General features: G+C 37.2%; 2 protein-coding genes across 6 annotated transcripts; one reads left to right on the top strand and one right to left on the bottom strand.

Moving 5' to 3' along the window:
• Positions 1-226: 226 nt before the first annotated feature.
• MRPL30 (mitochondrial ribosomal protein L30) lies at positions 227-13,367 on the bottom strand. 2 transcript variants are annotated; one of them, XM_060608499.2, is made up of 7 exons: positions 13,252-13,367; positions 8,956-9,033; positions 7,221-7,301; positions 2,904-3,050; positions 2,600-2,673; positions 2,362-2,521; positions 227-787 (listed from the first exon to the last, which is right to left on the bottom strand). In XM_060608499.2, exons 1-6 carry the CDS (start codon positions 13,321-13,323, stop codon positions 2,389-2,391), a joined length of 585 nt encoding a protein of 194 aa, XP_060464482.2. In that variant the 5' UTR covers positions 13,324-13,367; the 3' UTR covers positions 227-787; positions 2,362-2,388. The 2 variants fall into 2 exon arrangements, with proteins under 2 accessions (XP_060464482.2, XP_060464472.2); XM_060608489.2 differs by lacking the exon at positions 227-787 and having other exon boundaries at positions 2,303-2,521.
• Positions 13,368-13,400: 33 nt separating this feature from the next.
• Positions 13,401-24,078, top strand: MITD1 (microtubule interacting and trafficking domain containing 1). Of its 4 annotated transcripts, none has more exons than XM_060608478.3 (7): positions 13,401-13,645; positions 19,729-19,830; positions 21,702-21,838; positions 21,919-22,005; positions 22,708-22,823; positions 23,714-23,774; positions 23,887-24,077. In XM_060608478.3, the coding sequence occupies exons 1-7, from the start codon at positions 13,495-13,497 to the stop codon at positions 23,980-23,982; spliced, it is 750 nt and encodes a 249-aa protein (XP_060464461.1). In that variant the 5' UTR covers positions 13,401-13,494; the 3' UTR covers positions 23,983-24,077. The 4 variants fall into 4 exon arrangements, with proteins under 4 accessions (XP_060464461.1, XP_060464440.1, XP_081651418.1 ...); XM_081795292.1 differs by lacking the exon at positions 13,401-13,645 and adding an exon at positions 13,669-13,827; XM_060608467.3 differs by lacking the exon at positions 13,401-13,645 and adding an exon at positions 14,119-17,122.
• Positions 24,079-24,373: the final 295 nt, after the last annotated feature.

Raw genomic sequence — 24,373 nt, 5'->3', positions numbered from 1 at the left:
TCCTTGCCTCTTGGCAGTCATACATTTGTGTAATTCCCCTCTTCCTTGAGTTTGGCTGGACTTATGACTTGCCTCTAACCAATGGAATGCAACAAAGGTGATGGAATGTACATGACTACATTTGCATGATTACCTAAGAGTATAGCACAAGATGAGGTTTTTGGAGGTGTTAGTGGGGTTCACAGGGTCCGGAGTCCATGGCCAAGAAAGAATTCTTGAAGACATCTTTGGTGCAAAGAGGTGATTTTATTTAAGCACCCTGCCCTGGACGATGAGGAAAGACTGATTATATACTATGGGGTTGGGGGAGGTAAAGTCCAGGGGAAGTTTCCAGGGAGATTTTCATATGCTAAAGACTCACAGGACACTGGAGGCCTAGCTATTGTCAAGCTAAGGCTGTTTTTCCTTCTAGCAAAACATTAAGACAGTAGGGTGTTCCTAAAGAAACATTTTACTCTGCCAGCCTCAAGTATTTGTCAATGGGCTGCATGTTACAAGGGACTGGAGTTCTGCCATTTCCTTCTGCCTTTGTTTCCCACTGTGGAGGGCTAGCGGAGACCTAGGTCCTGAAGGACTATGATCTCTATCAGTTAACCTTTTGTTTTCCGCTCTCCTTTGTTCTTGGGCAGCCAGGAGTGCCTGAGGATTATCACACATATCCCACCTGGTTGGGTTGTAGGGGTGTTTGTGGTCTGTCAGCTTGCCTTGTGCTCCCTCATTAGCACACATCTTGCTAGTTTCTCTCTTCAACACTGACTGCCTTTGAAGAAACAACTTGCCATGAATCCTACAATCACAAGCAAATGAAATGAGAGAGCTTGGAAGCAGATCCTTTCCCAGTCAAGGCTGAGGAGAACTCAGCCTTGTGAGACCGTAAGTGACTAAGCCCAGCTAAGCCCAGACTTCTGACCCACAGAAACAGTGGGATGATTAAGTGCGTGTTGCTTTAAGCAACTGGGTTTGTGGTAATTAGTTACACAGCAATAGAAAACTAATGCACTAGCTTATACCCATGTGTGCCTTATACTTTTCTCCTTATAGACAATTTTACTTACAAATATTCAACTTAACATTTAGGTCCTTTTTTCTAGTCATGGACTGTTGAGGTTAAAATTACTTACCTAAACTTTATTAGAATCTTTGGGTAAAAATTAACCAATGTTCTTTTCCCCATTTTAAACATTAATATTAGTATAGTGAAAGAGATGGCAATAAATTAGCAGGGACCAGCTTTTATTAACACAGCTATCCTCAAACCACCTCCAGCAGGGACACATTTTGTTGTAGCATACAGGTTTCTCTAACTAGAATGAGCCCTCTAAAGTTAGTGTCCTCTGGCTTTAAGGTCTCCTCCAGGCCTTACATATACTAGATATTTCATAATTGTTGAATTGAAACTGTAATTGCATTCAAGCTTAGTAATTAATGATATCTGGCTCATTTCAGGTAGCAATTCTGAATGCTCTAAAACATCAAGACCTATGACAGGATGAATACTACACAAATTATGAGTAGTATGCCAATGTTATTGTTGCCCAAACTAAACCTCACAAAAGACAAAGGGAAATAGGCAACTAGAATTCAGAGATTCTTCACCATCATCTTTGATTAGCTGCCACAAAACTTCCCACTATTGAACCTGTCCCACAATTCTTACTTCTCCCAACCCCTCCAGGTATCTGAAATAGGAAAGAAAAAAAAAAAAAAAAAGGAAATAAAACAATTCTCCCTAAAAGATTTCTCCCTTCTTTCTCATCTTTTAAATATTACCTCAACCGTTGGCAGAGGTTTCTTAGGAACTCAAAGAACATCAATAAAATTTGGGCCAATTCAGATTTATAATTAGAAAAAGATACTATTTTTGGTATTAAATTTAAGAATAAAATGCAGCCAACTCTACATATATACTTATAGACACTAAAGCACAAAGCAGTCAATCTAGCTACACCCAATGTTTAATGACTGTGGCCGAATCTCTGTTCTCTAGCAAGAGACTAAACTCCTGATGGGCAGGGACCATGTTCTGGTCTGCTGTGCATTTCCCCAACACGTAACACACTGCTCACTCAAAGGGACACTCAAGGAATTTGTTGCATTCAATTAAAAGAGAAAACAATATTTTAAACAAGTCAATGGTGACTGCTAAGGTGACATCTGAACCCAGATGTTTAAACAATACCACTCCAGCCCATTCTGCAGTGAAACTATCAGACAGAAAAGAGAGTTAAATCAAATACCAGCACTGAAACTTCCAAGCCTATATAAGGAAGAAATCACACCATGTTTAGCCAGTGAAAATGGCTAGAATTTAAAATATATTTTAATGAGAACACTTTCTATCTTTAAATAAAAATGATTTACATTTTTAAATATGAAACTGCTCTGGCATTAGGACTTAACTGCTTCCTGATCTACAGGGTTTAGATGCCACCGCACCACTAATTCCCCAGTGCTCTTGAGGCACGTGTTAGACATGTCCTCTTCTGCCGGAAGTCCTTGCGGCAACTTCAGGGGCTGGATTCTGTGACATAAGAAAATGCTTTTAGAATTATACTAGGTAATACACTTTTTTAAATAGCTGAAGTAACAAACAACAAACCTTATCAAATGTTTAACCACTTTCAGTTTTGCATTCACTGAAGGTATATTCTTGTGAACTTGAGGAGTATGTGCCTATAAACAAAGGAAACAGGGTTATGGATCCATTTCAAAGCAGATGGTCCCATGTTACAGTGAAATGTTAAGGTGAAACTCATTTTGTCTGAATCAAATTTTCAAATAAATTACACTAAATAATACATTTAAATGAGTGAAGTAATAAAAATGTACCTTAAAGTTTAAAAATTATAAAATTTAAAGCAAATTTAAACAACTAACTTAAGAGGACTTAAACAGCTGCATACTTTTTCTAATCCAAGCATCTTTATTATATCTTTTTCCCAATATGGACGTCTTTTTGTACTCTTTATTCTGGTAACAATATGTAGTTTATGAGGGTGCTGTGGATCCCCACCATATTTTTCATGATCTGCAGGTGAAGGCTGAAATACCTAGGAAAGAAGAATTATAAATGGTAAGTTTTCAATTACACAGTTTCTATGTATTTCCTTTTCCTTTCTTAACCACCCCCCAAAATCTACGTCACGATCTCATCCCCAATCTTTCTGAAATCCTCATCTTCAAACTGATTATTCAGACAAAGTCTAAGGATTGCATACTCTGAAAAAAAAAAATCACACAGGCAAAGACTGCTTTGTTTTGTTTTGTTTTATTTTTTTATTTTTTATTTTATTTTTTTAATTTTTTTTTTAACATTTATTTTTGAGACAGAGAGAGACAGAGCATGAACGGAGGAGGGGCAGAGAGAGAGGGAGACACAGACTCGGAAGCAGGCTCCAGGCTCTGGGCCATCAGCCCAGAGCCTGATGCGGGCTCGAACTCACGGACCGCAAGATCGTGACCTGAGCCGAAGTCGGATGCTCAACCGACTGAGCCACCCAGGCGCCCCTGTTTTGTTTTGTTTTAAAAGCAAAGCGGGAGTAACCAAAGGACATTAAAGAGTTCAAATGCCAGGAGACTGTATTAGCACCAGATAAGCGGGGCACAGTAGCATCCCTCCACCCCATTCAGGCAGGGCATCAAAGATAAGCTTACAATGACAACACATGAGTACATGTTAGTACAAATGACTGCCTACAAAGGGTCAGAAACAGCTCAAGAGAGCTGACATTAATACTGATTCTCTAAAAACTCAAAAGGTTCTAGTAAGCTATCACACAAAAAACTTCCCTGAGTATATAAAATGTACTAAATAAAGAGGTACATGGTAATACTATTTGTAATAATGAAAAATTTAAAGGCCACATCCATGTTCCTCATAGAATAACTGGAATAAATGGAATAACTGGAATAAATGGAATTACAAGGCATACATCTGAATTAAAACTAGTACAAAATAATAAAACCAGTAATATATGATACAACTGAATAAATTATGATGTATCCCATGGGATACAATGCTGCCATAAAAACCAATAAGGTTAACTATCTTAGCAGCTACTAACATTGAAGGATGGCCATAATACATTCTTGAGAAAAAAATAATTCCACACCACTATGTGTAGTAGGATCTCATATTTGTTTCATCTGTACCAAATACATGAGTGTGTACACAGGATACACTACATAACAACTGATTCTAAGAATCATGTAATATACGTATGTGCATATACATACACTAATATATGTGTAAAGGTCTCAAAGACATTAGATCAAGTCATATCACCTCTGGGAAATCAGACCAAGGAAGGACATAGACACACGGACACACACACATGGTGGCACTTTGACTAAAAAGGGTATTATTTAATTATAAAATAATATTGTAGAAACTTATCTGCTGAGAGGCTCACATTATATTGCTAAATGAAGACAGCAGCTAAAGAAGCATTTTACATGAGATGATTCACATCTTTAAAAACATACAACAGAAAAGAATATGGAAGCTGTCTCCAGGTGGTGGGATTAAGGGTGTCTTTTTGCTCTTTTTGCTCATTTGTATTTTCTAGGGGTTTTGAAGAGATGCAGGGTGAGAAGAATGGTGGTAAACAGAGGATGGGGCAGGCATGCTGAAGAAAAACAAAGATTTAAAGAAACAGTGTAAAGAGCACAAAATATCTGGGAAAACCAAGGGTAAATGTGTGGCTCAAGTAGAAAAAAACATGAAAAGCAATGTAGAGGATGAAGTTAAATTGCTCAACTGTGCTGAGCCTTCAGAAATTTCCAGAAGGGATACAGAACTCTTGAAGACTTGAAGCAATATGACTACAATTTTAAGGGACTGAGAAAGAATATACTTATAAGAGGACAAAATGAAGTGGGAATGGGAGACTGGTACCAGGAAACTTGCAGCCCTGGTTTAAGAGCCTGAACTACAGTAGCTCCAACAGAAAAGGGACTCATTTGGGGACTTTGGACAGTAAAATAGATGCATTTGTGATGAATGGAGGAAAAGGAGGGGTTGAGATGGACACAGCTCTGCCCTGATTTGGGAAATCAGGTAAAGGATGGTAGCATTAACTGATATAACTAATACAGGACGAGCATCCTATTTCATTTGGTTGTTTGGAGGGAAAGTAAGACGAGTTTGATTCTAAATATGTTTAACCTGAAATACCTCTGCATTATCCACAAGGCAGGGTCTAGGAACATGTGAGAATACAGGAATAAGTTCAGAAGATAGGCATGGGCTGAAGATACACATCTCAGAATCATTTCCATGAAGTTTGAATTTTCATATTTGCTACAGCTGACAATCAAAATCAACGCCTTACACATTTTAAAGGAATGCTAACGTCTGTATCTATCCTTTTATTCTAGAACTTTACAGACTAAGAAACATGAAAAGATACAAGACAATACAGTTGTGGAAAGCATAGCAGCAGCAAAGCCATGACTTGAAAAATAAAGAGGTTTCTGATATAAGAACATCCAGCACATTAAAGATGTCAAAATAGTCAATGGTAACACTATTTTATCTTAAAAAAAAAAAATCAAAGGAGAATGGTAGCTGTCAAGGGCTGGGGAAAAGAGATTGGGGAGTTATTATTTAATGGGTACAGAGTTCCAGTTTTGTAAGATGAAGAGTTCTGGAGATGGATGGTGTGATGACTGCACAACAATATGAATGTATTTAATAACACTGTAACGTACACTTAAAAATGGTTGAGATGGTACACTGTATATATATTTCGCTGCAATACAAAAAATTGGGGTAAAAAAAACACAAAAAAACCCAGACTTTAAAAACTAAATGTAGTCTTTTCCATATATTCCATCAACCGCATAATTGCATTTCTAGGTACTTACCTCAAACGAGTTGAAAACTTATGTCCCCACAAGAACTTGCACACAAATGTTTACAGCAGCTTTATTCACTACTGTCAAGAACTGGAAACAATTAAGATGTCCTTCAGGAGATGAATGGCTAAACAAACTACAGTACATCCATAAAACCAAATATTATTTGTAATAAAAAGAAATGAACTGCATAGCCATACAACTCAGGTTATAAAAATGCAACTTTCATTATTTCCAGAAACTTGTTTGATTTCTGAGTCCCCAGCCACTTTAATGGAAAATAACTTGATCTTTCAAATTCGTGTTTTTCCTTAATTCTATCCAGATATGTTTTAGCTAACTCACAATTTATCATTCTTTTAAGTATAGTTAACAAAAAGCTAGCAACCCTGGTGGCAAGACGTCAAGAAACCTTAACTGCATGTTGCTAAGTGAACGAAACCAGTCTGAAAGATTACGTGTGCATGATTCCAACGATAAGAAATTCTGGAAAAGGCAAAACTATAAAAACAGGAAAAATATCAGTGGTTTCCAGGGGTTGGGAGATGAGAGGGAGGGATGAACAGGTGAAGAACAGAGGATTTTTAGGGCAATGAAACTATTTGTATGATTCGCTAATGACCCAGGACATTGTGCATTTGTCAAAAGCCACAGAATGTGTAACACTGATAGTAAACCCCGATGCAATCTAAGGACTTTAGTTAATAATAATCTGTCAATTCTGGTCCATCAATTCTAACAAATATATACCAATACAAAATGTTAATTATAGGGTAACTATATATGTTGGGGGAGGGAATATATGGGAACTCTCTGTACTTTCTGTTCAATTTTTCTATAAGCCAAAAACTGCTGTAAGAAATAAAGTCTATTCATTTAAACAAAATAAAACGGAAGTTAATAGGGGGCTTAGCCAGTGTTTTCCAAAAGTATGATATGCACACATAAGTATAGCAAAGAAAACGCAAAGATCCCAAGTTGCAATACTCAATATATAAAGTGAACACAAAGAAGCACAGAGACAGAGTCTGAACCGGAGGAAGACCCACTGTTTTCCTGAGGATAATGGTGATATGAAAACACAAAATATTAAGGCAAAAATCGTAAGCAGGAATAAACAGGTACTAAGATGATAAAATCCCACTACTTCAAAGGCCAGTGGCACATTAAAAAACAAAAAAAAGAATCATTACCTAGATAAATTCTACCATGTGTTATTTAAACTCTATACTACCATGGACATCCACAAATAATTCAATGTAAAAGTTTTCAATATTACACAAATAGGTACCATTTGAAAACATAACATGCTTAAAAAAATAGTAACGCTAACCCCCACCCCACCAAACCCTTGTTCTTACTTTATCTGGAATTCTTGACTTGGTAAATTTGTGACGAATCCAATCTGTACAAATGAGAGACTCCACACCTTTTGTTACAGTCTAAACATGATAGAAAACATTTTTTAAAAAACTCTGGCTAGTGCAGAAATCTATACTCACCAATTTTTAGGTGACAAAAGTCTGTTTTTATTTAACCTATAATTATCAAAACTTTATCTCAGCTCCTTAGCTAAGTGAATACATCTCACCTTACCACTAACATTATAAAGCAAAAAGCACATATAGACTTCTCTTTTTTTTTCAAGTTTTTATTTAAATTCCAGTTAGTTAACATTCAGTGTAATATCAGTTTCAGGTGTAGAATTTAGTGATTCCCACTTCCACAACACCCAGTGCCCATCACGACAGGTGCCCTCCTTAGTACCCATCACCCATCTAGCCCATCCTCCCGCTTCCATCCCCTCCAGTAACCCTCAGTTTGTTCCCTATAGTTAAGAGTCTGTTTTCTGGTTTGCCTCTCTTTTTTTCTTTTTTCTCCTATGTTCATCTGTTTTGTTTCTTAAATTCCATATATGAGTCAAATATAGACTTCTTGACCAGGGTGGGCAATATTTTTCTATAAAGGACAAGACAGGAAATATTTCCAGCTTTACGGCTGTATGGTTTCCATTATCAAGTCTCAACTCTGCCACTGTAAGGTAAAAGCAGCCACAAACAATATGTAAACAAATAGGCATGGCTATGTTCTAATAAAACTTGATTTACAAAAATAGGTGGACTGAATTTGACTTGCAGGCCATAGTTTGCCAACGCCTGCTCTAGACAATATGTAATAATTTACCTTCATCAATACAATGTAAAAGAAAAGGAGTTGCCAATTTTCTTTCTAGTCCCTACAATGCCAACACTCCTAGTTCCTATTTCTTATTCCCTTTCTACAATCTTCCAGTCCTGTTGCTCTCAGTCTGCTAAAGAAAAAGGATTCACTGCCAATCCTTCCCATCAGGAAACTCCCCTCTGGATGGGCAATAATCATTCCTTTCATGCCCTCTCTGTCCTGCAGAGATCCACAAACAACTAGATAGTAGGTAGGAGTGAATGAGGGAGAGAAAGGAAAAACATGGGCTTCTAATCCTGGCTCTGTGCTCACCATTTGTGAGAAATGAGACACTTATCCTCTCAGAGAGTCAATTTCCTCAGCTATTTAAGAAGGAAATAATACTGACCACACAGGATTAATCTAAGGTTAAGGCAATGTACTGGCCAGCACCAATGTATGGCCAGCAGCAGGTCTGTATCTAGACTCTGGCCCTCATGAATGGGTTAGGCTGTACTGCTACAATTTTTGTAAGAAAGAATAGAAGGAATTACATGAAAATACAAACATTAGTCATCTCTGGGAGAGGGCTTTTCTTCTTTCTGCTCTTCCATATTTTTCTATGATTGGAAATATACTCTTTTCATAATTGAAGGGAAAAACCTAAAACTTTAAAAAGATTAAGGGGAATCAACAGTGGCCATTTTTTACCAGCATGTTCTCCAGGAAAAGATCTTTTGTGTTTTTAAATTTTTAGTGATAAAACAGCAGATCATAAATCATAAATAAAACTGCTCTTCAACACTAAAAAACACTATATAACAAAAGGAACTTGTACAGTTTAACTTGCCTGTTTGTTTTGTTAATTACAAAAGAGAAATCACTCTTAAGGAATAAAAAAAGAGAGAAAGATGATACTTGAAAAGAAATACTTACTTGGAGTCCATCTGGGGGCTTCTGAACTATTGAGCGCAAAATCCCTGCCATGAGTGTGGTGACTGTTCTCTTCAAAGGCTATGACAAGCATAAAATAGATCCATGGGTCAAATATGTATTGGAAATGGACAGGTGCCTACTTACATATTATTAAAAACCTAAAGAAGTTAATTATAAACTTGACTGAAGTTTAACAGTAAAATCCTAGTTATTTTAATGCAATAAGAGTAAGAAGTTATAATAAATGTTTTATTCAGAATTCAGCAAAACCATACGTAGCAATTATACATTAATCACATTCCATTTTTGCCAGATGAGTTAGAAACTAGGTTGATTCAACAAAAATGGGCAAAGAAATCACTACTACTTAATTTCTTCACCAAAGAGCACAGATAAAGAATGCTTTGTTATAAAATCACAAAATGAAAGGACTAGAAGGGACTGAAGAAATCCAGACTCCTAGAATGAGAATTGACAACCTTCTTTAAAAAAAGAGAAAAAAAAGAAAAAAAAAGAAAAAAAGAAAAAAATGTTTATTTATGTATTTTGAGAGTGAGCAAGTCAGCTGGGGAGAGAGAGAGAGAGAGAGAGAGAGAGAGAATCACAAAAGCCTAACATGGAGCCCAGTGCGTGGCTGGATCCCAAAACCCTGGGATCATGACCTGAGCAATCAAGAGGTGGATGCTTCACTAACTGGGCCACCCAGGTGCCTCTAGAATTGACCACCTTAGCCTATGTATGTGGAAAATGAAAATTCATTCATTTCGAAGGGCATCCACCTTCAATCCAATCCAATCCAAGGGCATCCAGCTTATCCAAGGAGCATATAGTTTGGAACCCAATTCTCGTTAATTCCTACTCCAGTGCATTTTCACTAAATCATAATACCTTTCTGTTAAAAAGTAAACTATAACTTTCTTTCTTGAATACTTGTATTTTTAAACTATTCTTAATGAATATGCATTGCTTCTATGATGTAAAAAAGTCATGTTTATTTAGACAGGCAATAATTACAACCAATGATACTGATATATACAAAAGCAGAAAGATAAGGTTTATGAACTACATGTACATTTTTCATAGGTTAATTTGTGTTTCAATTTTTTTTCAAAAGGACAGAATATAATACCTACCTTCCAAATGAATCATTCTAAAAACACCCAAAACAGTTTTTAGTACATAGGAAGCCCTCAACAAATGGTAGCTTTTGCTATTATGAAATTATTACAAAGTTGTAATAAGAATACCCTAACACACTAAAATTGGGTAAATGCTGTATACTTCGGTGAATCCACCAGATTCTGGCTCACTCAAGCTCATCAAGTCTTTCTTGTGATGTGGACAAACAATGAAGTTGTGGGAATCAATGCAAGATGTCCCATCAAAAGAGCCAAGACTTTTGAAAAATTCTCAGCAACTAAACCAGTCTCTCAAAATTAATTATGCATCAGTTTTAGAAGAGTCAACTACTAAATCCTTAGTGCCATGAAAGTCAGAATTTTATCTTGTTCATTTTCTACTCTCAGCATCTAGCACAGTATCTGATGAACAGTAGGCACCCAGTGTTTGTTTATGAATGTTTGAATCAATTAATGGGTTAGAACTATGGTCTGCTCAACTCAGAATTCAGAAGTATATCTAAATTTCGTAACTCTCATTCAGACTTCAAAGATTACTATACAGCATAAGAATTTCTAGTTCAAATCAGTATCTAGTGCAAATCATCAGCCATTGCTTGGCTGGTTGTTTATATATATTTTGTATCGACGCTTCCTTAGAAGAGATGCTTATTTAATCCTCTGGCTCTGCAATCAAATAGGTAACGATAAATTATTTTCTCTACCATACTTCTTCCTCCTAAGTTAAACATTATATATTAACCCAATTCATTTGGCTTCACATTTTATTACTTTTCTCTTATCATTTAGATTTCAGCAAAAGCCTCCTAAGGGGCCTTCCAGTTTCCAGTCCAACTTCCATAAGCTCTCTTCTCCATAGCAGCAACCATTTCATTAAAATCCCAAATCAAATCATGTCAACTCCTCTTCCCCAAACCTTCCAATGAGCCAGGTTTCTCACTGTTGAAGTGAAAGGTAACATATAAGAGGAGAAAGCTAGAATAATCCATGTGATCCAATGACACAAGTTGAGAGTTTGAGCTCATGTTTAGCTTAATATAGATACTGATGGATATAGAAATAATCACAGGTATGAATATATATATATATATATATATATATACACACGGGTTAGCTCTGTTAGCTGAATGGCATCCCAGTAGCAATGAACACACTCAGCGCCTGATCTTAGCATTCTCTAATAAAAGGAACCAGGGCTCCTTTGAGAAATGGCTAATCATAGGGCTACCACAGGGAATATATTAAGATGAACCCGGAGCACTTTGTAGCACTAGAAAACGAACTACTTAAAAACTCAAAATGATGGGAGTATGTCTTCAAATACCTGACTGCCTTAAAACTGTCAAGATCACCAAAAACAAGGAAAGTGAGAAACTGCCATAATCAAGAGGAGCCTAAGGAGACATGACTACTAACTAAATGGGGTAAAAGGACATCTGGTAAACACTAAGAAAATTCGAATGAAATATGGACTTTAGTTAACAGTGTAATAATACTGGTTCATCAATTCTAACAAATGTACCATACTAATGTAAGATGTTAATAAAAGGGGAAATAGGATGTGGGTATATAGGAACTTTACTATTTTCACAACTTTTCTGTAAACCTAAAGTTATCCTAAAATAAAAAGCTTATTTATTAAAAAACCAAAACCTCCAATGTCTCAGAGCAATAGCCAGTCCTTAACCCCTACCTCTAGGACTTCATCTCCAACTGCTCCCTTGCTCACTGGATACACACTGACACCCTTACAGGTCCTAGAAGTTGCCAAGCAGACAAGCTCCTCTGGACTGTTTTTTCTCCTGGAATGCTCCTGATATTCATATAGTTAGTTCCCTTATTGCTAAAATAAGGTGCTCAAATCTCTTCTTAGTGGGGTCTATCCTGATTCCATTGCTTAACATTTTGACCCCCCCACAATTGTCAGCACTCCTCACTCCACTGGATTTTCTTTCCATAGCGCTTCTCTTCTAACATAGTTTGTTAGGTTTGTTGCTTACTGTCTGTCTCCACCCAGTTAACATGTTAATTCCGCAAGGACAATAAATTAAAAAAAAATTTTTTTTTCTTGGTGTGCCCTATCTATTCACAGATGTATCCCAAGCATCTACCAAGAGCAGCACCTGTTGTGTAGTAGGTACGCTATCAATTTCTGCTGAATTAAGTTTAATTTACAGACTTCAGAAGGTGTGACAGTGAAAAGTTGTAAGTTTTAATAAAAAATAAAGGTTAATGTAATAATTACTCACACAACTCTTGGACCTTGAAGCAACTATACTGTCTTCTACTGTACAGTAGCTTTTCTCTTGCAAAAATAGGAAAACACATGCATCATGAGAAGTATGATCCCTTTTCCATTAAGAAAATGTCTGTGACTGTATATGTATACACAGAAAAACTCTGGAAAGCTATCAGTAAAATATTAACATGCCCATGGGGGGAAGGCTACCAAGGTGATTTTCTACTTTTTGCCCCAGTTAATATCCGAACAGTTTTAGACACCTACTTACTGACAAAAGGAAGGAAAACACTGAAAACGCACAACATAGAATTTTCCTTTCAATTAACCGATATCTCTGAACGCAAAAAGTGTTTAATTCCTAACGCCTAAAAAGTAACAGGCAGTCTTCATCAGCGCCTGTTGGCGAAAATATGCAAAACAGGCAGCTCTGGGTAGGCGGCGATCAAAAACATGATTGCAAAATTACAGCTTCTAGTAAAATGGTAAATATTTTAACTGCAAACTCCCGAAGGTGTTGCCTTCTAAGATGCAATCAGCAAGCTTTTATCCTCATTAACAAAAAATTCAAGTTACGCGGACCCCCAGTGGGAAACCGAAATTAGTTATAAACAGAAGCACAAAAACTGCCAAAACAACCCTGAATTCCCTGCCCCACTAAACTATCTTGCCTAGGCGGGTCCAGAGCCGGGCTTAGCAAGCCGCTCGGCTCCGGAACTGGGAAACCGGATCCGCTCGACCACTGGCTTTTCGCGATCCCAAGGGACAGTGAACGGGCGCAAATTCATTTAGGTTATTACGACCCGCAAACTCAGAATCCAACAGGAAAATCAATCCACATCTCCACGGCGTTCCCAGGTACCCACTCCTGGCAAAAATGCAATATTCCTAAATACTCTTCAGCCTGACCTTACTCACCGAGGGGAAGCAGAGCAGACGGGCGCCCACGAAGCGCAACACACAAACCCGGCCGTCATATAGCGTACTCATAGTCAACCCCGGCACTTTAGTTCCGGCCAAGTCCCGCCCCTTCAAGGCCATAAAAAGAGAGCGCAGGCGCAGGTCTGTCACGTTATTCCCCCCTCCCCCCTCACCTCCCCGGCGCGGCAGCGGCTGGTTCGGCTCTGGTTGTGTTTGAAGCAGAGAGGAGTTTCCGTAACTATGGCGAGATCCGGACAGGAGCAGGAAGCCGAAAGCACAGCTGCATTCAAGGTGCTAAAGCGGGCGATGGAACTGGACTCGGAGTCCCGGTACCAGCAGGCTCTGGTGTGTTACCAGGAGGGGATTGACCTGCTCATGCAGGTCCTGAGAGGTGAGCAGGGAGCCGTGGAGAGGATACCAGAGGAAAGGAACTGGATCCGCAGTTTCTGGGGGTGAAGTGAAAGTTAAAAACCCTTCTTGTACACCACCAGGAAGCAGTCAAAACAGAAGGTTGATATTCTACAGGACAAGTGGACTGGTTTCTTTCAGATTGATGTCATCAAAAAAGACAGGGTCAGTACTCTAGATTTTGAAGAGACAGAATCAAATCTAAATATATAAGCCTTGATAGGACTCAGGTTCGAAAGAAATGTAAAAATACATTTTTGGATCCTTTTTGGAAAGTTTGAATATGGATTGGGTAACAAGTTAATGACTTTGTTAGGTAGCATGTTTTTTTCTAAAACTGTCCTTGATTTTTAGAAATGCAGACCGAATTGTCTTGGGAAGGATTTGTTATAATGTCTGAATTTAATTTTAAGGGGGGGGGGGGGAACCCGGAGCAAATGTGGCAGAATTCTAGCAATTCTTAAATCTATGTGATCGGTAATAAGGGTGTTCGTTACACTATTATCTTTGCTTTTATGTTTAGATATTTTCGTTAGAAGTAAACAAAAATAAAATCACATAGCGGTAGAGTAAAATTCATAAATAACGGGTGTACTGAAATTCGTTGTGAGAAATACATAGGATTGTGGGTAGGCACAGCGAAACTCGATCTGTTACTATAGTTATTCAATGTTGAGAAGTACCCAAATAACCATTAACAACCAGTACAATCTCTGGCACATAGTAGACACTCAGTAATTATGTATTAAACTGATTTAAGTCCGGCCCCTGGTCCCCACAACCTGTAGCTCCCAGTCTGGCCGAAGATCTCCCCTGTGTGCCTTTTAGCCTAAGTATTACAGAAGCTTTTGGACAGCAGAGGGCGCTTTTCAGGGTTGGGGGCTTTAGTAAAACTACTTTGGGAAGGCCCAGATGATGATGAAGATGAAGATGATGATGATGGAGAAGAAGAAGGAGATGATGATGATGGAGGAAAGTAATTATCATTTATGAGTGCTGAGTGCTAGGCACTGTCAGAGCACATGAATATCATGATCTTGTTTCATCTTTACAATTGCCCTGAGAAGTAGGAGCTGATGTTATCCTCATTGTACAGCATAAAATTAAGCTTTTCAGTTCCACCACAGTTAGTCAAAATTGGGAGCCCAAGGCTTTAAAGACTCTGGTATACTGACTGCCAAAAAAAGAGAGGGTACAGTGTTGGTCAGGTGGATCATTGCTTAAATTCCAGTGCTCTAGGGTTGCCAGGTCAAGCACTACTCAAGTTCTGGCATTCTGGGAATCTGAATCAGGAGAACTATAGTTTTGCTCCTGTGTGCTCTACTGATTCTACAGAGGTTATATAGAGACAGTGACCTGATCTTACAGGTTAAGATACAAATGCAAATAACTCTAGTACAGGAAATAAGTGCCAGGAGAGACAGATAGACAATGAGGATTTAAATAGTTAAAGGTCATTTGGGGGAGGAAAGGTGGAGGTGGGTTTTGAGGAATAAGTAGAATTTCAGAAATGAAATTCCACAAAGAGTGTTTAAATTCTGTCTGTGCTATTTTTACCAAATAAGTGGTTCACTTTGGTTCATTGTGTGTCTCTAGATGAAGAGTGAGAAGTAAAGTAGATTGAGGTGTGGTGTGGGTGACCTTCACTGCCAGGAGATTTTAACTCCTTCCATAGACAAGGAGAAACCATTTAAAGTTTTTATAAAGGAGTGATGTAATTAGAGTTGCATGTCAGGGCTTGTCTCTATTAGGAATATGCTCTTCTCCCAAATATCTGCATAGCATACTCCCTCTTCTCTTTCAGTTTTTTATACAAATAGTACCTTCACTGTGAGGCCTTTCCTGACTTCCTGTGTAAAGTTACAACCCCATCCCAGGACTCCCTTGTTTTCTTCCTTGTTTTATTTTATTTAATAGCACTTATCACAATCTAACATACATATTTTACCAACTTCCTTTTATTGTTGTCTTTCCTCCCACTTGAATGATAGGGGATAATCATGTCTGTTTTATTAACTGCTGTAGCCCCAGTGCTTAGAACAATGTCTGGCATGTGGTAAGTTCTCAGTAAATAATTCTTGAATACATGAGTGAATATGGCAAGAGTGTGGGGGAGATACTAACCTGAAGAGACTGAAGTAAAGCAGACCAATCGAGGAGCTTCTGCAGGAATCAAGATGAGAGGTGAGAAGGGCCTGAAGGAACCAGAGGGGTGACACCAATATTAAGAAAGGAGGAGACAGTCTGGATATTGAATAATTGGCATTAGGACATGACTAGATGTGGGAGTGAGGTTCCAGTGGAATGGCTGCTGTAAGTAAGCCTAGGAAACTGAGATGTGATGTTTGAGGAATGGGTCTACATTGTTAAATTCTGCCAGCTGATCGAGTGTGATCGTTAAGAAAGGACTACTTTATTTACAGAGGACAGAGAAAATAGAGTATATTTATAGGCAGTCGCAAAGTAACAGTGGAATTTAAGAAAAGAGATATTATAGTCTGGTTCTAAAGGAAGCCCAGAGTATGGTGAATGGAAAAAATTATGTAGGTGATAATGATATTAACAAAATTTATTATTTCCTACAAGCCAGTCTCTTTGATCATTAATCTTCTCCCTGTCTAAGGAACAATTTCTCTTTCCGTGTTACAGTTGAGGATACAGACAGGTTGAATAACTGGCCATGGTCACACAGCCAAAAGTGGCAGAGCAAGTTTTGAACTAAAACCATGTGACTCCAGATGCTTTGCTGTTAACCACTATTCACACTGCCTCTTTGTAACAGAGACCATAAAATGCTTAATCCTGATAAAGAGACCAGTTCAAGGTTTTTGAGTTTAAAGAAATATATATAAACCTAGTAGAAGAATATGAGTTCTCATATCACCTTAGGAGCAAAAACAGGATTCCTCACAAGAGATTTATAGATTATAAATGGATAGATTAGGATTTTCTTAAGATACTGAAGTATAGGCATGAGAAAGTAGGGATCTCGATACTAATTTTCAAGTAGAAGGACTTGAAAAGAAAAGAATTCAGTAATTATATTGATATCAATAATTTTTTTTAATGTTTATTTATTTTTGAGAAGAGAGAGACAGAGCATGAGCGGGGAAGGAGAAAGAAAGAGGAGACACAGAATCTGAAACAGGCTCCAGGCTCTGAGCTGTCAGCACAGAGCCCCACGCGGGGCTTGAACTCACGGACCGCGAGATCATGACCTGAGCTGAAGTCGGACGCTGAACCGACTGAGCCATCCAGGCGCCCCATATTGATATCAGTAAAATGTTGGAAACAACCTGAATACCCTGGGAAGAAGAGAGGTTGAATAAAGTGTGGTACATCCACACAATGGAGTGCTATACTGCTGTAAAAAACAATGAGGAGGATCTGTGGAAGCGATATGGAGTGATTTCCAGTATACACTGTTAGGTGAAAACTACAAAGGACAAAGAGATCTATGGTATGCTATCCTTCATGTAAAAAGGAAGATATTCATGTGTCTCCTCATTTGTTCAAAATAAAGGAAGGATAAAACAGAAACTAATGAGGTTTGTGGGGTGGTGGAAAAGAGGTACAAAGAAGGAAGGAATGGGAATGGGGGTAGCAAGATGAGGAAGGAATAATGCTGCTCTGAATTATTCAACTGTGATACAGAAGCAGGTGGACAAGAAAATAGGTAACTCAATTATCTCTGGAAAATAGTATTTTGACCATATTCTGTAAGGTTAAAGACAAAATGAATTATATACAAACATTGTGTTTTACTTGGTAAATGTTTTTCTCCCAGAGGTAGAAATTACTTTATATGAGTCCTGAATAAGCCAGTATATATATTGTGGATAATAAAAGAAGTTACACATAAGGAGATAAGGACAGCTAGTATGAACCCTGTGGGATCCAAGTTATCATCATGAACTTATGGTTTTTTATATACAGATGTGTAGACACGGAAATAAAGGCAGATATATGTGTGTGTTAGTAACCCTATATATATTTACTTTCTAGCCACAAATTGAAAGGATCTGGAAGTAGTGACAGGACTCCCCTAGTGGCAGGAAGTATACTCAGCACCCAGAATTGGATTTCTTCATACCATTCTCCAATAAAAGGAACTTAGGGCTTTGGAAAAATGGTTGATTCCAGGGCTGGGGCAGGGAAAATACAAGATGAGTTTAGAACATTTTGCACCAGAAAGCAAGGAAGTGCTCAAAATATAATGGGTCATGTTGAAAGTACAGGGGTCAGCCAACATGCAGGAGCTCTCAAAGCCAAAGCTGATAAAGTTAGGGCAAGATAATAATATTGCCATTTGCAGCAACATGGATGGAACTAGAGAGTATTATGCTAAGTGAAATAAGACAGAGAAAGCCAAATACCATATGATTTCACTTATATGTGGAATTTAAGAAACAAAACAAATGAGCAAAGGGAAGAAGAGAGAGAGGCAAACCAAGAAACAAACAGACTCTTAACTATAGAGAACAAACTGATGGTTACCAGGGGGAGATGGGTAGGGGGATGGGACAATAGGGGATAGAGATTAAGGAGTGCACTTGTGATGACCATTGGGTGATGTATGGAAGTGCTGAATTACTATATCATACACCTGAAACTAATATTATACTGTAAACGAACTGGAATTTAAATAAAAACTTAAAAAAAATAGTATTGGATTACAACCCATAAAATAAAATAAATATGCATGAGTCAATACTGATACAAATTGATCACTCAATAAATAAATAGATGGGGGAGAATGGACAGCTCTTCCTTATAGTAGCATTCCAGTTTATAAATTAATTAGGAATGATGGAAATAGAAAATCTCTGTTTGACAGACACTGCAGTGATAACTGTTGCAGGCAAGGACTATCAATGGATGCTAAAATTAGGGGGTGAAAGGGTGATGAGAAACAGGATATCTTCCCACAAGATACTTATCAATTATGAAGGACAAAATAGTGATTTTACAGTGGAGTGATCTTTGAACTCACCAGTAATGACATATATTGACATCATGTACCGAGAAGGGCATGCTTTCATGATTTTCTTCCCCAAAATGCATAACCTCAATCTAATCATGAGAAAACACCAACAGCCCCAAATGAGAGACATCCTACAAAATAACTAACCACTGCACTGTTTTCCCCAAATGTCAAAATCATAAAAGGTAGAGAGGCTAAGGACCGATTTCAGATTGGAGGAGACTAAGGAAACATGACAATTAAATGCTGTGCAGGATCGTGGACCAGAAAATGAACTTTCTCTTTCTCTAGTGGGAAAATTGGTGGAATACAAATAAGATTTGTGGATGAGTTAGTAATGTTGTATCAATGTTAATTTCCTAACCCTGATAATTGTAGCATATTCACATGATATGTTAACATTAGGGGAGTTTGGGTGAAAGGATACTGTGTGCCATTATTGCAGCTTTTCCATAAATATAAAATTAATTCAAAGTAAAATGTTGCTAAAAAGTGGGAGTTTAAAAATGAAATTATTATTGGAAAATATAAGTAATATCAAAAAGAAGGAATGAGGGAACCAGAAGTGATTTGGGGGCGAGGGACTTGGGGTAAGTTTTATTGATAATATGTATTCAAAAAATACCTTATATTTTTTGGGTGACTGGGAAAAAGACTGAGCATGAACTATAATGGGTAAGTCTGGAAGAGAAGCTGGTTTTGCGGAAGAAAGATAGGTATTGTTTCCTGTGTTTTGATTATGTTAAGATTTCAGACTTAAGGTTGATTAGGACGAAATGGTTCTCAGACTCAGGTTTGAAAATAAGCCACCTTTGTCATCACCTCATCAAATTTGGTATCCCCAGCAGTGAGACACAGTGTCAGAGTTCCCACTCCTAAATAAAGCTGTTTCAGGTGCTTAGTGCAAAAATGGAGGTCTTGGTGATCAAACCAAATTTGAGCCCATTTGTGTATTTGAGGATTGAGGCAAACCATGCTAAATAGGACAGGAAATTTGTGGAAGAGTTGGGAAACTGGAAATAATGCCTGTTTAAATAGAAAAACTTTTTGGAAATTTGAGAGTGTATTTTTTTAATTTGTAGGCACCAAAGATGTTACAAAGAAATGTAATCTCAGAAAACAAATTTCTAGCTACATGGATAGAGCAGAAATAGTGAAGAAATACACGGATCAAGAAAAAGAAGGTAAAGAGGCTGTTTTATAGAATGTGTCCATAAGTAAGTGTGACAAAGCCCATTTCATCCAGTGTTTCTGGCTCTGCCTTTTGTAAGTCTTTGTGGTCTGGACCATTTATCCCTGGGAGCCTATAGTTTTATTCTGCATTTCCACGTCCCTATACATAACCTATATTCTTAACCCTTTTAGGTGGGGAGGTGATTTTCACACACCCTCTTGAGAATATCTGATGAAAGCTATACATACTGCAGAACTTTGCATGCCATTTTAAGGAATTCACTGCAGATCCTTATGAAGCTTATGTGTGGACTGCAGTTGAAATAATACTACGCAGAAATAGGAAATGTAAATCCTGTATTTTATTTCTATTTCGCTTTCTAAAATGACCAAAATGTTAAAGTAGCTAAGGAAACTCCTGGGGCTTCTTTAGGATTTTGCTGTGAATGAAAACATTTCAGGAGTGAAGTATTCCTAATGACCAGAGATGCCACTAGTTGTCCTTCCCTACTTACTATTAATCTACTTATGAGCATCCAGTTTACAAACATATGTCTATAAATGGTCATTACCACCTTTGCCTGGCATAATCCTACTTTTTTTAGCCAAAGTTACTACTGTCCTCAAAAAACCAGTGCCTCCAGACCTCAGCTGCTCTTCCTTGCTATCCTTATATGGCCCTCCCCTACCTCTTCCTAGTATTCCATATGAGCCCCTACCCTGGGTACCCCCCGCCCCAGCGAGCTCCTCTGTTGAGTGGGAATAAAATTGTATTTCCTTCACCCCAAATTGAAACTCACAATGAAATTTCCTTTTAAAACATTGATGAAATAGAGTACCATCAGCATTGTGGTTTGAATACATTGGGTTAAGTTAACCTGTGTGGGTAGCTTGGCTTGAAAACTGATGCATAGTTGCTAGTAACATTATATCTGTGGAAATACTAGGAAAAAAATCCAAACTACTGTTTTTTAAACAAACTTTAAATCGGCAACCATCACATAAATTAGGAACTACCATTAGGGGTCATGTTTTTTTAAAAAATCTTAAAGATCTTTGATAACTTACTCAATAATCATTCATTTTGAATGAACAAAAACTATGGAACTGTTTTACTGACCCTGTGCAATCCTAGTCTTGGGTTGTTAAGAAATGCTAAAATTACTACTTAAAGTACCCTATGGGGCGCCTGGGTGGCTCGGTTGTCTGTGCGTCCAACTTCGGGTCAGGTCATGATCTCGCAGCTCATGAATTCGAGCCCCACATCAACTCTCTACTGTCAGCATGGAGCTGGCTTTGGTTCCTGTCTCCTTGTCTTCCCCTCTCCAGCTCCTGGTTTCTCTCTGTCTCAAAAATAAATAAAAACATCAAAAAAAAAAAAATTTAAATACTGTATAAGTTCTAAGAAAGACTTCTAAATTCCATGTATTTATATGTTTAATACTTTAGCTGTTAAATTGCAGGACACAGAAAGACTTATATCTGAAGAGAAGGACCACATAGCCACTGAGTTATATAGCTTATGGTTCTACTCATGGTGACAGAATTATCAGCTGTCATTATACATATAGACTTCTCTTGAATAAACTGCCTGGTCTATAGGATTCAGCTCAAGAACCTCTTCCAAGAAATCTCTGGACTTTCCCATTTGACCTCCATGAAGGCAGAACTCACTTATGGAATTCTTTGCCTTATTTATTTCTGTACATATAGCATCTTGCATTGTGCCTCGTATATATGTAGGAGGCATTCAGAAATGTTTGCTGAGTGGAGGAGTTAAAAAAATTAACTTGTATCTGATCCTGATTAATCACTATATGTAAATAGTATAAAAAGAAAATAAATTGTCACTGGTTTTATTATTGAAATTTGTGTTTTTTAGATGGAAAATATCATCGGCAGATTAAAATAGAAGAGAATGCAACAGGTTTCAGTTACGAGTCACTTTTTCAAGAATATCTTAATGAAACAGTTACAGAAGTTTGGATACAAGATCCTTATATTAGACAGATTCATCAGGTAGGTGAAATGTAGAAAAATATGATGAAATGTTACTTAAAATGTATGAGTTAGTAATAACCCATCATGATGTCTTTCAGCTGTATAACTTTCTTCGATTTTGTGAGATGCTTATTAAGAGACCGTGTAAAGTAAAAACCATTCATCTTCTCACCTCTCTGGATGAAGTAGGTATCTGGAAGCATTTACTCTTTCTTCATGAATTTTGTTTAGCTAGGAGATGTAGTTTGAGCAAGGAAATGTGGACACAGTGCTTCAGCTAGAGCTATTTCTTTGGGAATTGTACAACAATAGGCCTAAAATACCTTCAGAAAAATGCTATTGACTTTTCTGATTTTGTTGTATCTTGCATTTGGCTACTTTGCTAAACTATAATTCAAATAGTTTGTCAGTTTAGTTTCTTGGATGTTCTAGGAGATGATCACACTGTCTGCACTATTGACAATTTTGTCTCTTTACCAATGATTATATCTTTTTCTTGATTTACTGTATTGGCCTTCTGGTGGATCATAGCATGATAGTGAGCATCTCTATCTTGATTTTGATTTAAATAGGAATGCTTCTAAATAAACCAGAATTTTAAGATTAACTTGAAGAAAGCACCCCATCTTAATAACTAAATAGCCTTACTAAAACACATTTTAGGAGATAGGATAGAATCGTGTTATGTGTACATTAGAAAAAAACAATTATTTTGATAAAAACAACTGCCATTAAACTGCTTCATACTTTTATTGCTTCTTTGAGATAATAGACATTGAAACTAGTATAGAATCTTTCCCATTTTATCTATGATACACATTGTGTAGCTTAATGATAATTTAAAATAGTAATAACTGAACAGAAAATCATATTTTTCCTATTAACAGGGTAGTGGGAAAGAGCAGCAAAATAGTGGCCTGCAAGAAATAAAAGAGTCACTCAAGAATCATGGAGTGCTGTTGGAATTAGAATATTCTTCTTCAGTACATGACCGAGAAATTAGGTTAGTGTATAGCAATATTTTAATTTTTATGCAGTTGAATATATTTATTTTAATGCAATATAATTGCATATAAATATTCAGTTTATTAAAATTTTAAATAAAGCACAATTTTAGTATCTTTTCACTTTTTAGGAAAAAATCTGGCTTATTATATCTGAGTTTCATATCTCTTAATGGAATAGTTTACATGTTCTGTTTCATGTGAGAAGAGGAAGTACTTTTCTATTCAAGCATACATATAGTGTTGGGGTATTGGGATAATTTTCTGGTGGTAATATTTAATATTCTGATGCTTTTAGTATTCACTTATATTTTATGAAATAATCTCATAGGCATGACAGTATGCAGCAGTGTCTACAAGGAGACAGTATATGCAGGTATTTTAGTAATATGTTCCTCTGTTTCACACAGTAGCTTTCATATGTTTATAGTGAGTGCACCTTTAGTTTTAATGAAAACTTAAGCACAACCTAAATGCAAAACAGCTGAAAATGCAGCTGCTGTGGTTGAAGCAGAGGTCGAGGTCCAGAGCTCATCCTGCGTATGTCCTCCATCTCTAGGTAGGGAAACCCCTGCAACACACCATAGCCTGACCTGAATACACTTAGCAGAACAGGAAAGTTTTATCAGAGATCTGAAATTCAAGAATAAGATATAATTTACTTGACAAACTTGTTACCATCTAATCAAACCAACTAATGGTTTCTTTGGACATTTTATTTCATTGTAGACACGGCCCATGAATAACTCCAAGTTTGGTTCAATTCATGCCACTGGAGAAAATGATTTTCTTTGTTAGGGGGAAATTTTGCTGACACTTACTACACTACACCTTTGATAACTGTCTGACTTAAATGTCTGGAATATAATACTGTATACTATTTCAATAGGTTTAACAATGGATGGATGATTAAGATTGGAAGGGGACTTGATTATTTTAAGAAACCACAGGTAGGATATAGTCTTATGAGTAAGTATGTTGCACTTTTTGTAACATTTTAACAAATCGCTTTGGTCTTTTTTATAAAAAAAAAACAAAACACCTCTTTTCTTCTCTTCTTAGAGTCGTTTTTCCCTTGGATATTGTGATTTTGATTTAAGACCATGTCATGAAACAACGGTGGACATTTTTCATAACAAGCACACAAAAAAAATATGATGGGCAGTAACTTAATTTGCATTATATATTTATATTTTAAGTGAACATTGATTTTGGGTTTTTTTTTTTTTTTTTTTTTTTACTTTGGACAGATCATTTCTATAATTATGTATTCAATAATAAATTTTTACATTTCTACTAATTTATGGATTCATTGTTCAGTTATGTAACCAATCCTAAATATTTTTTTTTTTTTTTTTTTTCAACGTTTTTTATTTATTTTTGGGACACAGAGAGACAGAGCATGAACGCGGGAGGGGCAGAGAGAGAGGGAGACACAGAATCGGAAACAGGCTCCAGGCTCCGAGCCATCAGCCCAGAGCCTGACGCGGGGCTCGAACTCACGGACCGCGAGATCATGACCTGGCTGAAGTCGGACGCTTAACCGACT

This window comes from Panthera onca, chromosome A3 (genome assembly GCF_046562875.1).
Source record: "Panthera onca isolate mPanOnc1 chromosome A3, mPanOnc1 haplotype 2, whole genome shotgun sequence".
NCBI classification, from domain to species: domain Eukaryota; kingdom Metazoa; phylum Chordata; class Mammalia; order Carnivora; family Felidae; genus Panthera; species Panthera onca.
Note: the sequence above shows the minus strand (reverse complement) of the source record. Positions and strands in the feature narration are given on the sequence as shown.

Bases quoted from the DNA above. Each gene is read 5' to 3' on its own strand.
- MRPL30 (XM_060608499.2), bottom strand. From the start codon at position 13,323: ATGAGTACGCTATATGACGGCCGGGTTTGTGTGTTGCGCTTCGTGGGC. The intron at 7,302-8,955 runs GTAAGTATTTCT...TATCATGTTTAG, and splicing joins AGCCCCCAGATGGACTCCAA to ACTGTAACAAAAGGTGTGGA. The intron at 2,674-2,903 runs GTATGCAGCTGT...CTTTGTTTATAG, and splicing joins AGATGCTTGGATTAGAAAAA to GCACATACTCCTCAAGTTCA.
- MITD1 (XM_060608478.3), top strand. From the start codon at position 13,495: ATGGCGAGATCCGGACAGGAGCAGGAAGCCGAAAGCACAGCTGCATTC. The intron at 19,831-21,701 runs GTAAAGAGGCTG...TGTGTTTTTTAG, and splicing joins CACGGATCAAGAAAAAGAAG to ATGGAAAATATCATCGGCAG. The intron at 22,006-22,707 runs GTAGGTATCTGG...TCCTATTAACAG, and splicing joins TTCTCACCTCTCTGGATGAA to GGTAGTGGGAAAGAGCAGCA.